The sequence below is a fragment of the Myotis yumanensis genome, unplaced genomic scaffold (assembly GCF_028538775.1).
Source record: "Myotis yumanensis isolate MYYU_CA2020_CCGP unplaced genomic scaffold, mMyoYum1.0.hap1 SCAF_7, whole genome shotgun sequence".
Taxonomy (NCBI): domain Eukaryota; kingdom Metazoa; phylum Chordata; class Mammalia; order Chiroptera; family Vespertilionidae; genus Myotis; species Myotis yumanensis.
The window spans coordinates 20115491-20131037 of record NW_027223758.1 but is presented as its reverse complement, the minus strand read 5'-3'; the positions used below and the strand labels follow the sequence as shown (position 1 = coordinate 20131037).

The following is a 15547-nucleotide window of genomic DNA, read 5'->3' as shown; positions in this document are numbered from 1 at the left end:
GCTCTGTTGGGCAGTACATTTTCAAGGTGTGAGTTGTCTGGGCTTAACTCCAAACTGTGGCTCGGGTTAAAATCTGCACCATAATATCTCTCCTCTTCTTTAAACCAGTGCTAAAGGGCATTTCTTATCTCAGCAAGTGTCAGAAGCACAAGCACCAAGTTCAATTATGCAGCACATTTAAGCCCCTTGCTCACATCATGCCCACTAATATTTCATTAGTCAAATCAAGTCGCTTGGGGTCAAGTCCAGCATCAATGGAGTGGGAAGTATTCTCTGCCTACAGTGGGAGGACACTGAGATGTATAATACATTGCAGGAGACTGAAGAATTGGAGTCTATAATCCAATTTGCAATCCACAGTGTTTGAATGGCCTGTGCTCTGTCCATGTCCAGAAATCTCGGAAGTTTTGTAAGAAATGGCAACAGTGCACCAGCAGGCAGCAAGCAGCAAGCAGCAGGTTGTTGTCACAGCTGTAAGGATGGATTTGCTCTGATTTACTTTCCATCCCAGGCACAGTTCACAAAGGGAACTACAGATATCAGGAAAGTAATTTGTGGCCATGACATTGAGATTTTGCCCTTGCAAAACTTTTCTATATAGAATGACACTTGGACTGCATACTTATCATCTTCCAACCAGTGGCACATTCCTTCCACTTACATGAATTCACTTTACAGCAGGAGTCTCTCATTTTTATTTTTATAAAATTTTTGATATATATATTTCATATAGTATATGCTCAATATATATGGGTTGAAAGAGTGAGAAGCAGTGTACTAATATTGGAGAAACAAAAATAATGCCACCCCTAGAATTCTCACAGGTCACTGTGGTCTTGAGCATAGGAAAATAAAGCATCATGTGACATGTCAATGCTGTGGAAATTTATGTTCTGAAGTAAATAATCACCTTTTGGTGTATTAACAGAGAATTCAGCTCCTCTAGGACTTTTTTTTAGCTAACAAAATAGTATGTTACTTTCCTGTATTTCTTCACATTTATTATACACCTTTTTTTTTTTAATTTCAGAGAGGAAGGGAGAGAGATAGAAACATCAGTGATGAGAGAGAATCATTGATTGGCTGCCTCCTGCACGCCCCCTACTGGGGATCGAGCCTACAACCCAGGCATATGCCCTTGACCAGAATAGAACCCGAGACCTTTCAGTCCACAGGCTGATGCTCTATCCATGGAGCCAAACCAGCCAGGGCTATTATATGCCTTTTAAACACTTCTAAAAACCAAACATTTAGATTCCCCACTCCACTCAACTTTATTGTTTATGTGCTTCCTGTGAAGATAACTAGACAGACAAGGCTGATAAAAGAAAGCTTGTCCTTATAAAATCCTTATGGGTAACTGTTTAATGAGATTTTTTTTTCCTACCAGTAGAAACCCACTGTTTCACTAAGAACTCACCCATTTAAGGCATTTAAAATGGATGGAAAGTTATAAGGCAGCCAAACTGTCCTTGGGTTAAAAGAGTGAAATGAATGCTAATCTAATTGCCCAAAAATGCATCAACTGGGTTTTAAAAGCAAGACTTCTACACTGGGTCCCCCTGCTGGATTTGCAGGTACATATCTTTGCAAATTGGTGGCCCTTTTCATTTGAGGGCATGTGACTCCAATGACAAATCCAGCATTCTTCTAGGATGCATGTTCTCCCTGATAAACACGCAAAGTGTCTCTTGAGTTTTCTGCCCAAAGGCAGAAATGCTGTAACCAGAACACTGTTTGGCCAAGGCTCAAAGTGGAAAACAAAAGCATGCCACTCAGTGGCTGCATGAGGGAATGGGAGGGCATGGAGGATAAAGGTAAAAACTCAGTAACAATAGACTAGGAAGACAGCCAAACTGGTTTGTATTGACTCGGGGGTCTGCCCATGAATTTCCTTTTCATGCATTTAGAACTGCTGGAACCAATTTCTCACTTTCCTATGACTTAATTGTTCTCTTTCCCTTCCTCTCTTCACAAGAAAGTGTCTTACCCCCCACTCCTTAGGAGATGTGGTAACTAGACTAATTTTAAAGGCAACCTGTCACTGTAGACTTCAAGCCTATGGTGAAATTCGTGTTAAAAGGTCTGTCTGTTGGGTGAGACAGATAAGTTGGCAGATTTTTCCTGTTTGACTCTGAGCCTGTTTGATGAGAGGAAGAGGGGACAGTCTGACCTATGTTTTTGACACGTGCTCCTGCACTAACTTGCCTCATTAAGGGAGCAAGAGCAGCTGGGATGGCTGTTTCCTTCCCAGAACAAAAGCCAATGCCGTAGCCCACTCAGAGAGCCAGAGAGAAAATGTCAGATCATCACGTGGTCATTGTAAAAACGCAATGGAGAACGTTGGATTTAGGTAGCTACAGAGCTGCCCCAGGTCCTCATATTAAAAGTTAGACGGTGTCCCCTAAGTTGTCCCCCAATGCAAGGCAAAGGTAATTCTATCCATACTCACGCATCCAATGATAGCATTTCTTCCCCACCAAGTGTCACTCTTTTTATACATTTACTTTTGTCATTCCATTATAAACTTTTTCTTTCATCCAGGTCAATTCTGAATGTTTTCCCATCTGCAACTCTCTTCACTAGGTTATTTTACAGCGTGGCTTGGGGAAATGTTTCCCATTGCTTCTCTGAGGCTCTTGTTTTAGCTCTGCTATTTGAGATTTCTGGGGAAAATTCACCATCCTCTTGCCTCTGGATGAAGAGTTAATAGTAAGAGCAGATGGTGGGTCAAAGCAGTCCAACAAAACAAGGTTAAGTGATCTGGGCCTGGTTGCCGGTCAGGAATTTTAACGGGGCTCAGCTGGGTGATTCTTCTGCTCCTTGTGTTTTTGGCTGAGGCCCTTGTTCAGCTGCATTCAGCTGGCAGCTGGGCTGGGTTAGAGGCTATAAGAAGGCTTCACTCACAGGTCTGGCTCCTCGGTGCTCTGCCGTGTGGCCCTTCACTCTCTATTTGGTAGGTTAGCCCGTGTGTCCTTACAGCATGACAGCTGGCTTCCCAGAGGGAGAGTGTGGATGCTACTAGCTCTCAGTTCCCTTCGCTCAGAGGGCCTACATCACCTCCATGTTTCATTGGTCTAAAGTTACAGCACCAGTCCAGATCCAAGGAAAGGGGAGAGAGATTCCACTTCCTGATAGACAAAGGATACAGTAATGTATGCTGGTAGAGTCTGCGTCTCTGTTTTCTGTACTTTAACTACATGTTTTATATTTTGTTTCTGTGTCTTTATATAAATTTATCATTAAAAAAATTTTCCAAACTAAAAGAGACTTGGAAAGCCTCCCAGTAATAAGTTATAAAATATGCCTTTATTTGCCTTTGAAAAGTTTGTTTTTCTACACATAAATTCAGAGAAATATATTATATATTTTAAGCTTAAAGAAAATGTTAGTTTCTAGTGGATAGCCACCATTGCAGCTGCCCAGTTATTTATTTTTCAAGGATTTGTGTGTGATAGCATAAACCAGACCATCATAATTTGTTCAAGATGAAATATTTCATAGTGTAGATATGTTAGGCTTTGATGTATATGTTAAATAAAAATAGATATTTTTACAATATATTTCAAACAGGAAAATAAAGGGCATAGAAACTTAACCAAGTTTTCCTACACAGTGTATATTGCTTGAGTCAAGGGAGAAAAGATTGGATTTAAAATCTGTATTGCATTTTGGGAAATGCTGTGCGAGGAGAGAGATGTTACTAGAACTGCTGAGTGAATTTTGTTTACTGCAGTTCAACATTTCATCAAGCAAATCGTGTGGAAGGGAGGAGTATAAATGCACCTTTTTATGTAGGTAATTTTTCTGTTTCATACCTCTGATTCATCTCTCTGCCTTGCTTTATGGGGAGTCATGCTACATTGGTTACAATTAATTTCAGTGCTGCATATTAGCCATAAAGAGATATTTTATAAATTGACTTGATGTAATGTTTTTCCTCTGTGGTTTTCTTGAAAGATGAGAACGGTCCAGAGGAAAAGCCAAGCGTGGAAGAAATGGAAGGGCCGAGCCAAGAAGCAGGTGGGCTCAGATTTCTTTTGAAGAGTCTCCTAGGCCTCATCCACAGAGGTGAACAATGACTTTACTCAGTACTGTTTTCTGAAAATGCTTCTACTTTTTACAGGTTAACTTCACTCTCATTCAGGTCTCCCCCAGGAAGCCACCAACTCTATTAACTCAGAGTCACAGCGCTTCCTCTCAGAAGGGGACATTGTCATGTCTCATTCGCCGATTCCATTTTTCTTCCATGTAATTACAGCTTGCTTAGCAGAGATCGAAGAGGGATGAGCAGAGGTTGGAGTGTCAAGTCAGAGCGTGGCTGACTCAGGGCAGGTTTAAATGAGCAGATGTGATTTGGGCGGGGGAAAGAAAGAATTGAAAAATGTTTAAAGGAATTAAATGAGAGGCTTCCCCTCCACAATGAGTGAAGTGTTCTTTACTGTTTTGCATTACATTTTGAAGAGCCACATGTCTGGTTATTTCTCTGCGTGTTGTGGGAGGTGGTGTCGCTGAGCCTGACCACCCCACTCACAAAGCTGAAGTGAGATCCGAAGGCTTCTTGACTTCCCCTCTATTCACCACAGAACAGATGTATCAATTGAATGTTTACAGATCTTCGACTGTAGATTACAAACTGAACATTTAAGAAATGTTCAAAGGACTCCAAAGAGATTGTGATCACCTTCAAGGTATCATCTCTTTTCCGCCCATTTTGTACTCAGGCGCGCTCTCCTTTAAAAACAATAGACACAATTATGCAGCGATCAACATAACCGCCCAGACTAAAATACCCTCTGCTCTTTAGTTTGCAGGTCGTTCTCCCAGTTTTAATGAGCCCGTGGTGCTGGGGTGGAGGGGGGTGCATTTTTGAAATAGTGGCTCTAGCTAATGTGTGCCAGGCATGTCCTGGGCCCTCTGCTGAAATCTTGGAAATAAACCAGGTGGTGGGATAAGTTTTGCAATGGAAACTTCCTACATTAACCTTGGAACTTTAGCAAGAGAACTGGAGGCTTTTATTATTGACCTGGAAGATGGAATTGAGGAAGGCCAATCAGAGAAAGCACTGAAGCAAGGCAGCAGGGACCTTGCGCAGCTGCTACGGGGTCAGTGGGCTCCCTCTGCTGAGATGCAGTGCTTGCAGTGAAATGAATTCTGATACAGCAAGCTGTTGTTATTCACGCCCCCACCCACCTCCCGACCCACACATCATTATGCTCCACGGAAGATGAGTCTTATGTGAAAAGCTGTCACCGTTTTGACTGTTTGGGCTGATAAATATTAGTCAGCTAACTGCTGACAGCTTAGGCCATCCTCTGAATGCTGAGGATTCACAGGTTTTTTCACTCACTGCTCCGTCTCAGATTGTCTTGATAACATAGAATTTTCCTATTCCTGTTTACACACACGTACTCACACACACACACACCCGTATATACGTGCACACACATTTTCCTGTGTTTTATTTATTTACCATTTCCCCCTTAAGCAGTTGAGAAGAGGCAGTTTCTTTATTTGGGATCATCTTGCCTGTTAGCAGGCAAGTAAAATGTAATCCCTCTTCTCTACCTCTTGGATCAATAGTGTCATTACCACAATATGGGAACCTCTCAGTGTGAAAAAACACTCCTAAATGCACACCTGTGGGGCTCCTCTTGCTCCTGCAAATGAGCCGGCTGGCTGGCCTGGGCCCTCGTTGCAGGGTTCATCCGTGACCCTGGCCAGTGCTAACATGCGTTGCTATGCCCACTCTGCTCGTTTCATAGCCTCCCAATCCAAGTGCAGAGGAACTGAAGATGTGGTTCTGGTTAGTAAAGCCCTTTGACCTGCTGTTATTCTTCCAAACTAAAAACACCTGCTTTTCATTCCATATAATTTCCAACTTCAATTTTGATTATACAATTTTGCAGACCTCTTCCACATCAAGATAAAAAAAATCCCACAATCTCAAACTAGCATAACCCATCCGTTCTTCCTGTTGTCATAATCAGACCAAATCAAAGTTGTGGATGATAGTCCTCAGTCATTCACAGGCACTGTCTGGACACTGGGACACAGCAGTGAACTATAAAGACACTATCCCTGAATGCTCAAAGCTGATATTCTGATGGGGAGGTCCAAAAATAATAAACAACCAGAAGGTGTAAGATAGTGACAGATGCCTTGCAGAGAAATGAGGAAATATAGAAGGAATACTGTGAAGGCCTGGGGAGAGAGCGGGAGGGGGGGAGAGGGGAACCAATGGGTGGAGAAGGGGGGCATCTGTAATACTTTCAACAATATAGATACATTTTAAAATTAAGTTGGCCAAAACCGGTTTGGCTCAGTGGATAGAGCGTCAGCCTGTGGACTGAAGGGTCCCGGGTTCGATTCTGGTCAGGGGCATGTACTTGGGTTGCGGGCACATCCCCAGTGGGAGCTGTGCAGGAGGCAGCTGATCGATGTTTCTAACTCTCTATTTCTCTCCCTTCCTCTCTGTAAAAAATCAATAAAAAAAATATATATATAAAATAAAATAAAATAAATTAAATTAAATTAAATTAAATTGAAAAAGTAAACATGAAATCTAAGTGATGAGATGATGAAAGTCCTTTAAAATGGAGGGAATGGGTAATGCAAATGCCTCTAGGCCAGTTGGCATGCTGCTGAGAGAAGGTGGGATGGCTGGAGCACGGTGGACTGGAGGAATGTGGTGTGAAATCTGGTAAGAGGTCATAGTTCCAGGTTACTTCTGACTGTATGAGATTTGATTTTATTAGAACTACAAAGAGAAGCCAGTGGGAGTTTTTAAGAAGAGGAGAGACATAAGCTATGTTTTATTTTACTTTTTACTTTTGTTCCATTTATTTTTAAAAATTTATCTTTACTGTTAAAAGTATAACAGATGTCCTCCTTTTTTCCCCCACTGACCCACTCCACCCTGCACACCCCACAGGCCTTCACCACACTATTGTATGTGTCCATGGTTATGTATATAATGAGCTTGCTTTGGCTGTGAGTTAAAATGGTCTAAAGAGCCAAAGTGAGAACAGTTAGAAGGTACCATAGGAAAGCAATGATGGTGGTTTCTGCAACTGGAGACAAAAATGGACCGGTTTGTGTTACATTCTAGAGACAAAGGTAACAAGTTATGCTGGTGGATTGGAGGTGGGAAATGGGGGAAGAAGAAAGTCCTAGGTTTGTTGTTGTTTTTAATATTTTTATTGATTTCAGAGAGGAAGGGAGAAGGAGAGAGATCGAAACATCAATGATGAGAGAAAATCATTGATCAGCTGCCTCCTGCATGCCCCACACTGGAGATCAAACCCACAACCTGCGCATGTGCCCTGACAGGGAATTGAAGTGTGGCCTCCTGCTTCATAGGTTGATGCTCAACCACTGAGCAAAGCCAGCCGGACAAGGCCTAGGTTTTTAACACTAGTTAATTATGGGATGATGGTACCACTTACCTATACAATATGTGGAGGATTGGCCTTAGGGCACAGCTTTTGCTGAGAAAGTTAAATAGCTCAGTTTTGGCCATGGTAAATTTGAGAGAACTCTTAGCCCAAAGGAATGTCAAAAAACCCAGTCAGACATAGAAGTCTGGATTTCTAGGGAGAGCTCTAGGCCAGAGATATGGTTTTGAGAGTCACTGGCATATAAATTATATTTAAAAGCATGAGACTGAATAAGATTCACTAGAAAGAACATGAGTAAAGAAATCAGTGGGCCCTGGGACACTGTTACATGTAGATAGGTGGCAACAGGGGAGGAGGAGCAGCCACAACGAGAAAGTGTTTCAGAAAGAACAGAGTAAAGGAATGCTACTGAGAAATCAAGTAAGATAAGGGGAATAGCCATTGGATTCGGCAAAGGGAGGTCGCCGCCATGTTTTGTAAGAGAATTCCTGGGCAGCATGGAAGCCAGCTGGAGTGGGTTGTGGAGAGTCTGTGCACCGAGGAAGTATATTACAGACAGCTCTTTTAAGGGAGTTTTGCTGTGAAGAGAAATAAAGAAATGGGAAGATGTGACCTCAAGGTTAATAGTTTATTCTTTCTTTATTAAATAGGAAAATGTCACTTAACAAAAGAAAATGATTCATTATTTCCAATTATCCCCCTACTAAAATTTTTAATCTCTGTTCCAATAGAGACATAACCTAAAAGTAATAGTCATATACATTATGGACAAGACATATGCTAGAATGTATGGGATTTGCCTTTAAATGTGTGTCAGTCGCCATGCATGTATAACGTTTTAGTTTAAAGACCCGGTTACTGCATGAAAATAATATGTACTATTCCTTTTCCAGTTGTCAAGCATTAAACATTTCAAATGCTTTTGATAATCTTTCATGTCTTAAATTTACCAGTTTCATGTTAGTAAGTTAATTATCTATTACCCTGGAAGGCAAATGTGAGTGGAATCACTGGGGTGCCCATGTACCAAGAAGACAGACTCTGAGGAGGTTAATTGCTGCTCTAAGGGGCTCAGGCACCTCCAAGTTCCTTCTCCTCACTCTGTGCTTGGGTGACGTGAAATCTCCCAGTGGCTTGTGGTGCTTTCCTACCAGGGATCCCCTTCTCCGGGTCTGTGCTGCCAGCCTTCAAAGTGCTCCCTGCAGGTTCACAGCCTGGCACTGCGGCGCAGAGGTGCTGTGCTAAGGAAACCAAATCTGAAAAGCACACACATGAAAGCACTTTGTGGAAACTCGCAAGAGTATCCTTTCCTCCACAATCCGTTTTAAGAAAAATGTGTACCATTCTACTAGAGGTGGGGAAGAAGCAAAATGCCAAGGTACAATAGTACCAACAAACAGCATTATTTGCCAAAAAATAGTTTGTAGTTCATTGGGCTCTGTCTTAACTGAAGGTTTCTGTTTCATTAATTATAAGAGGGAATCACAAACCACTAACCGCTTCAAAGACTGTTCGGTATATGAGAGCATGAAACAGGTTCATATTCCTGTGGTCCAGTGGGGGGTGGGGGGGGGGGGGGCATGCTGGCAGTGAGGCTCTGCTTGGCAGCATTAACTCTGAGCCGGTGTTTCCCTTGTCTGCTTTGTAGATGGCGTCAGTGCTGCTACTGTGCACAGCCCTGCTTCAGAAGAGGCCGTTGAAGTCTGTAAAGATGAAGGTAAGAGGCTCCTACTACATCTAAAAATCAAAATCGCTTAGGAGGCCATTTGAGTTTGCTTTATATGGAAAAATGATGCAGCGAGCAAAATCTTATCTAATTCTCTGTAAGCATCTCTATTTCAATAAATTATCTCACCCACTCTGCTTTATTCCATATCTGCCTCTTAGAATTTACATGTGCATTTACATTTGTTCCTCTGAAATGTAACTTTGTGAAACAAGAGAATGATTGGAGAAATTATGTTTAAAGATGTTTAAACAGAATTAGGCATTTCTGCTGTTTATGGCTACTCTTCAGGAATAAGTTAAAAGAGTGGCTTTTGGGAACCACCTACCAGAGAGCTTCATTATCCAGACATAAGAAGGAAGAAGTTTGAAAAGCATCCTTAGAAATAAATCTTTGGCAAGAGCATCATTCTTCATTCTATGGACAGTTACTATAAGGAAATGTTGCTGACCCAAGTATCTCCAAAAGAAGAAAAAAGTTGATTTAGGTTATAGGAGAAAATTTGAGGGAGAAATAGTGGAGACATTCATGCTTCTATGTCTCTGGGTCCATATATATATATAATATTTTCTTTCCCTCCTGACTAAAGGTAACATTTGTCTTTCCCCACACAAAAAGGTAACATTATTTTATTTCTTTTTTGGTATCTATTTTTTAAATTTTATTTTTCAATTACAGTTTATATTCAGTATTATTTTGTGTTAGTTTCAGGTGTACAGCATAGTGGTCAGACAATCTATACTTTACAAAGTGCTCCCCTTGATATTTTAAGTACCCACCTGGCACTTACAGTTATTACAATATTACTGAGTATATTCCCTAGGCTGTGTTTTATATCCCTGCGACTATTTTGTAACTACCAATTTGCAGTTCTTAATCCCTTCACCTTAAAAAGGCAGTATTATTTTATATCTGTCACTGGTAACTACTGAAAAATCCTTCTGTTGTAGTTGTACAAATGGACACCTGATGATCTACTTGGGACTTTTGGATGGATATGCTCAGTGCATTTCTTTAGTTTGGAGTGTTATGAAAATAAACCCATACTCGACCATTGATACTAGCATAGTTTCTAAATGCCTTGAACTGGTGTTTAGAAAATTAAAGTTGTCCTAAAAGTTTAATACACAGCTATTTGCATCATTCATTTCATGTTGCCTGGTAAATGAGCTTTTCTAAATGAGGTTTCCTATGTACTGAGGGGGTTTGAGATGGGTGAGGGCTGCCTGCAGCTGGGAAAATAAGTCCCTCATTCCTGAAGGGGGATCTGGGTGACCCAACACCATCCTCTAGAGCAGCCGTGGGCAAACTACTGCCCGCGGGCCGGATCCGGCCCCTTTGAAATGAATAAAACTAAAAAAAAGACCATACCCTTTTATGTAATGATGTTTACTTTGAATTTATATTAGTTCACACAAACACTCCATCCATGCTTTTGTTCTGGCCCTCCCGTCCAGTTTAAGAACCCATTGTGGCCCTCGAGTCAAAAAGTTTGCCCACCCCTGTTCTAGAGTCTACACTGTTATTTCAATGGTCCTTATCTTGTTCATTGCCACTTTTTAAATGAATCCCTTTGCAACTCCCTTCATCTACTCAGATATGTGTTCTGACATTCCTGGTTTTATCTGATATATTTATCCCTGATCACTTGGTATATCTAAAAATACAAATAATGTCAGATAGTCACATAGGTTCCGATAAGAAACTCATGCTCATTTTAGACAGAGAAATAAACCTGACCAAGTCAGAGTGAAAAGACAGAAAGTGATGTTCCTCCTAAGTAAATAATTTTGGACATTCCAATCATGTAGCTGTGAAAGAATTTTTTTTGTAAATGTCATGAAGTTGAATGGCAGAGTTTAGGAAACAAGAAAGAGAACCTAATTTAAGTTCGTGAAGCTGAGGTGTTTTCCTGTTGAGTTGTTTGGTTTGGAGATATCACACCTTTATAGAAACACAATGTTTGTGATGTTTCTTGATGCTTTCTGAATCCCACACCATTAATTGCTCATGCCAGGATCAATTTCTCAGAATGCTTTTAGGATTTTTTTCTTCTACATGAAATTTGTAATGGTGGCAACTCCAAAGAGTTCTGTCATATATTACAAATGCAGTTCCCTAATAATAACTAATTGTGAAGTTTTAAGGACTTTACTGAAATACATTTTTAATATTCATTAATCTCTTGATCTAGGGAAAGGTGTTTTAAAATCCCCATTAGCATGTAAACCACTACAAATAGAGCATATAGGATATAATATTTGCCTTTTCCTTCTTGAAACAGCATGTACCACTTTTTTGTTTTTAATTTATCTTTATTGTTGAAAGTATTACAGATGTCCCTACTTTTTTTCCTATTGACCCCCTCCACCTTGCACTCACCCTTCCCAGGCCTTCATCACACTATTGTCTATGTCCATGGGCTATGCATATATGCATGTAAATTTCCCAGTTAATCTCTCCCAACCGCGCCACCCCTGCCTTCCCTCTGAGATTCATCAGTCTATTCCATGCTTCTATGTCTCTGAATCTATTTTGTTTAACAGTTTATTTTGTTCATTAGATTCCATATGTTTATTAGATTCTCATATGAGTAAGATCATGTGATACTTATCTTTCTCTGACTGGCTTATTTTGCTTAGCATAATACTCTCTAGGTTCCTTCATGCTGTCTCATAGGGTAAGATATCCTTCTTTTTTACTGCTGCCTAGTATTCCATGATGTACATGTACCACACCTTTTTCATCTACTTGTCTATTGAAGGGCATTTGGGCGGTTTCCAGATCTTGGCTATTGTAAATTGTGCTGCTTTGAACATAAGGGTGCATATATTCTTTCTGATTGGTGTGTCAAGTTTCTTAGGATATATTCCTAGAAGTGGAATCGTTGGATCAAATGGCAGTTCCTTTTTTATTTTTTATTTTTTTGAGGAAACTTCATACTGTTTTCTGTAGTGGCTGCACTATTCTCACCAGCAGTGTATTAGGGTTCCCTTTTCTCCACATCCTCGCCAGCATTTGTCATTTGTTGGTTTGTTGATGATAGCCATTCTGACAGGAGTGAGGTGATACGCCATTGTTGTTTTAATTCGAATATATTTGATGATCAGTAACTTTGAGCATTTTTTCATATGTCTCTTGGCCTTCTGTATGGACATTATACCACTGATTTTAATTGATTATTAGTTGAAAGCTTAGGACTGCTATCTTGACTGGTAATTATGTAGCTTAGAATGAAAAAAAGAAATGAATTTGCCATTGAAATCTCCCAAGATTGAGGTCAAGTTGAAGTTAATAGGGTTGGAGATTCATTTTAAATATTCACTATTATTAGTTTCATGCAGAAGTATATCTCCTTGGTGACAATTGGGCTATTTATGAGAGCTCTGCAGTTATAAGATTGCTTATGAAAATGCATATTAAACTCTCCCATTTAAAAGGCAGAACATGTTTGCTGACCAAGCAGCCTGAAGGAGCCCTTGCTCTCTTGCCTTTGCTTCCAGACTCAGATCCTGACCCAGTGCCTTCTTCTTGGGTTGGGAACAAACAATCTAATGAACTGCCCTTTTCTCTTTCTCTCTCTCTCTCTCTCTCTCTCTCTCTCTCTTTCCCTCTTTCCTTCGAGACTCATCAGTAATTTCCAGCTTTTCTTGTTGGTTTGTCTGGCTTTACATTTGTCATAACTTTGAACCCCACCAGATACTAGCGTCTTCTGGAGTGCAAGGCTTAAAACAAGCAAACAAAACATGGGCTGGCTCATGTGCCTTGGTTTGGGAGCTGAGATTTTTAAAAAATTAAAATTGGTACTTGAAAGTTGAATAATTATAAGAGGAAGTGTCTTCTGGGGTATCTTCTATCGCAGTGATTTTGTTCAAATGTCCTAGACATATTTCCCATTGGGTACTTAGAATGGATGCATATCATCCATGTGCCCCACATAATTGCTAACAGTGCAAGCTGCTGACAGAAGGAGGTACTACTGATTGGCTTATGTCACAATAGCTAGATTGTGAGCTACAGACTGAAGACACCTGTTTCCAATGATCATTACAGCCCCCAGATGGGCAGGAGTTGCATTGAGAGGATGAGATGTGAGGAGGAAGAATACTGATGAATAAGCTAATCACACAGGGGTGCCTGCCCAGGATGTGGCAGCCAGGACTTAATTGAAATGAATTCCAAGGTAAAGCTGGCTTAAGAAATTATCTATAGGTTAGTAAAAATGCTAAGGTTATTTGTAAAATACTGCTTTCACTTATTTTTTGAGAGATTTATTCCTCTACTCTTAAAAAAATACTCTAATTATTGATTTAATGGCTGTTTATACTTTAAATCCTAAAAAACAAAAAAAAACACCCAGGAGTACAAATCTTAAGGCTATTTAAGTTATCAAATATAGAGGTAATCACAAAAAGGGGAGTATAAATACAGGAATAAAATTCATACTAGTAATATCAAGTACTCTGGTTGAAATTACTATATAGTTATTATTATTTGAAATATAGCCAATCTTCTTAATTCAAGGAGAACTCTTCATTCTACTTGTCTCAACACTCATAATAATAGTTCATCCTCACTCACAGCCAAGGCCCAGGCACCTTGGGTAGGGGAGGACAGCTATTTAAACACATTTTGATTCTCCTGTCTTAGTATTTTACTACCCAATTTGAATTTGAAGCTCAACCAGACCAAATCATATGTTCATCCTATATAATAAAAGGCTAATATGCAAATAGACTGAACGGTGGAATGACCAGTCGCTGTGACACACACTAACCACCAGGGAGTAGACGCTCAATGCAGGAGCTGCCCTCTGGTGGTCAGTGCACTTCCACAGGGGGAGTGCCACTCTGCCAGAAGCCAGGCTCATGGCTGGCGAGTACAGCGGTGGTGGTAGCAGCCTCTCCCACCTCCGCGGCAGCATTAAGGACCCCTTGGAGGATGTCTACCTGCTGGCTTAGGCCCACTCCCTGAGAGGGGGCAGGCCAGGCTGAGGAGGGACCCCCTCTCCCCGTGGACGAATGTCGTGCACCAGACCTCTAGTTAATAATAAAGGCAAGATCAATTAATAGTCAGGTACATGCACAGCAAGCTGGGATTCCTTTAGAGCTTTGTGTAAGTCATGCCATTGCTGTTTGGTATTTATAAAGTCAGATGTCACCTGTCAAAGGATTTCTTAACCCTCGCTCTAAGTTTAAGACTTGCTAGCGGTCAAATTTTCTATAGAACAGGGAGAAAGAGAGCAAAGTTAGCCTTGCCAAAGACAACAGAAGAGAAAGGATGAGGCTACGTCTGAGGAAGTAGATTGGAGAGTGTGTGAGAGATGAGCATAAATATTCCCAACCATACATCGCTGTAAGCCTTGGCCAGTGTGGTGGGCTCCAGATGGTTGTGAATGCTATCTCTTGGGAGAGAAACAAAACATTGGCCCACCCACAAAATTCCCCTCAGGCTTCTTTGGGCTGATGTTTCTTCCTATTCTTGGTGTCCCCTCTACTAAGCATCCTCCCCTCGACCCACAAAAGTGAGACAAAGCTGTCCCTGTCCTAGAGCTGCACTGATGGAGTGGGTGCCCTGTGACCCCTGGGTCTTTTGGATTTTAAGAGTCTGAAATGTGGCCCAGCTGGAGTGGCTCAGTTTGAGCATCAGCCTATGAACCAGGAGATCGCTATTTGATTCCTGGTCAGGGCACATGCCCGTATTGTGGGCTTGATCCCTAGTGTGGGGTGTGCAGGAGGCAGCTGATCAATGATTCTCTCTCATTGATGTTTCTGTCTCTCCCTCTCCCTCTCCCTTCCTCTCTGAAATCAATAAAAAACATATTATATAAAAAAAGAGAAACCAAAAATTACCCATACGCTCTTAAAAAAAAAAAAAAAAAGAAAGAGTCTGAAGTGTGGAATGAAAGCTGCTGCCCACTGGCAGTTCAGTGAAGGGGAAAGAACCAACATATATAGAGTGTCTCCTATGCATAAAGCGTTATGTTTAGCTACAATGTATTTTTCATTTCATAAAGAGTAACCTGAGACTCGGGAGGGAGAGAGAGACAGTGCGGGGTTGGGGAGACGAGAACCACTTCATAAGGGTGACTCCACAGCTGTTACTTACAAGCTTACATAATCTTCATTAACGATAGTGTTTTATTCCATTTTAATATAACATTTATTTTTTGTTTATAATATGTATTTATTGTAAAATAATTATAAATTCAGAAAAGGATAACAGGTAAAAGCCTATAATCATTTTCTCTTTAAGGATTAAATTGTTAAAAACAAATCTTTATTCTGTTTTACTAGTTAACAATATACTAGGAACATTTTTCCCAAATCTTGAAATATTCCTCAAAGGCATGATTTTTTATTGGAGGCATAGTATTTCATCATATGGTTGTTCCACCATTCACATAGCCAGTGTCCCAATG

The 15547-nt window shown here is 40.6% G+C and overlaps 1 protein-coding gene across 3 annotated transcripts in view; it reads left to right on the top strand.

Moving 5' to 3' along the window:
• Positions 1-15547, top strand: part of MACROD2 (mono-ADP ribosylhydrolase 2) — a 1930060-nt gene that overhangs the window by 1787568 nt on the left and 126945 nt on the right. For 2 of the 3 annotated variants that reach the window (XM_070421435.1, XM_070421434.1), the window contains exons 12-13: positions 3961-4071; positions 9049-9117. In XM_070421435.1, the coding sequence (XP_070277536.1) occupies positions 3961-4071; positions 9049-9117 (180 nt within the window). The remainder of the gene's footprint in view (positions 1-3960; positions 4072-9048; positions 9118-15547) is intronic. The other variant, XM_070421436.1, reaches the window with a different exon arrangement.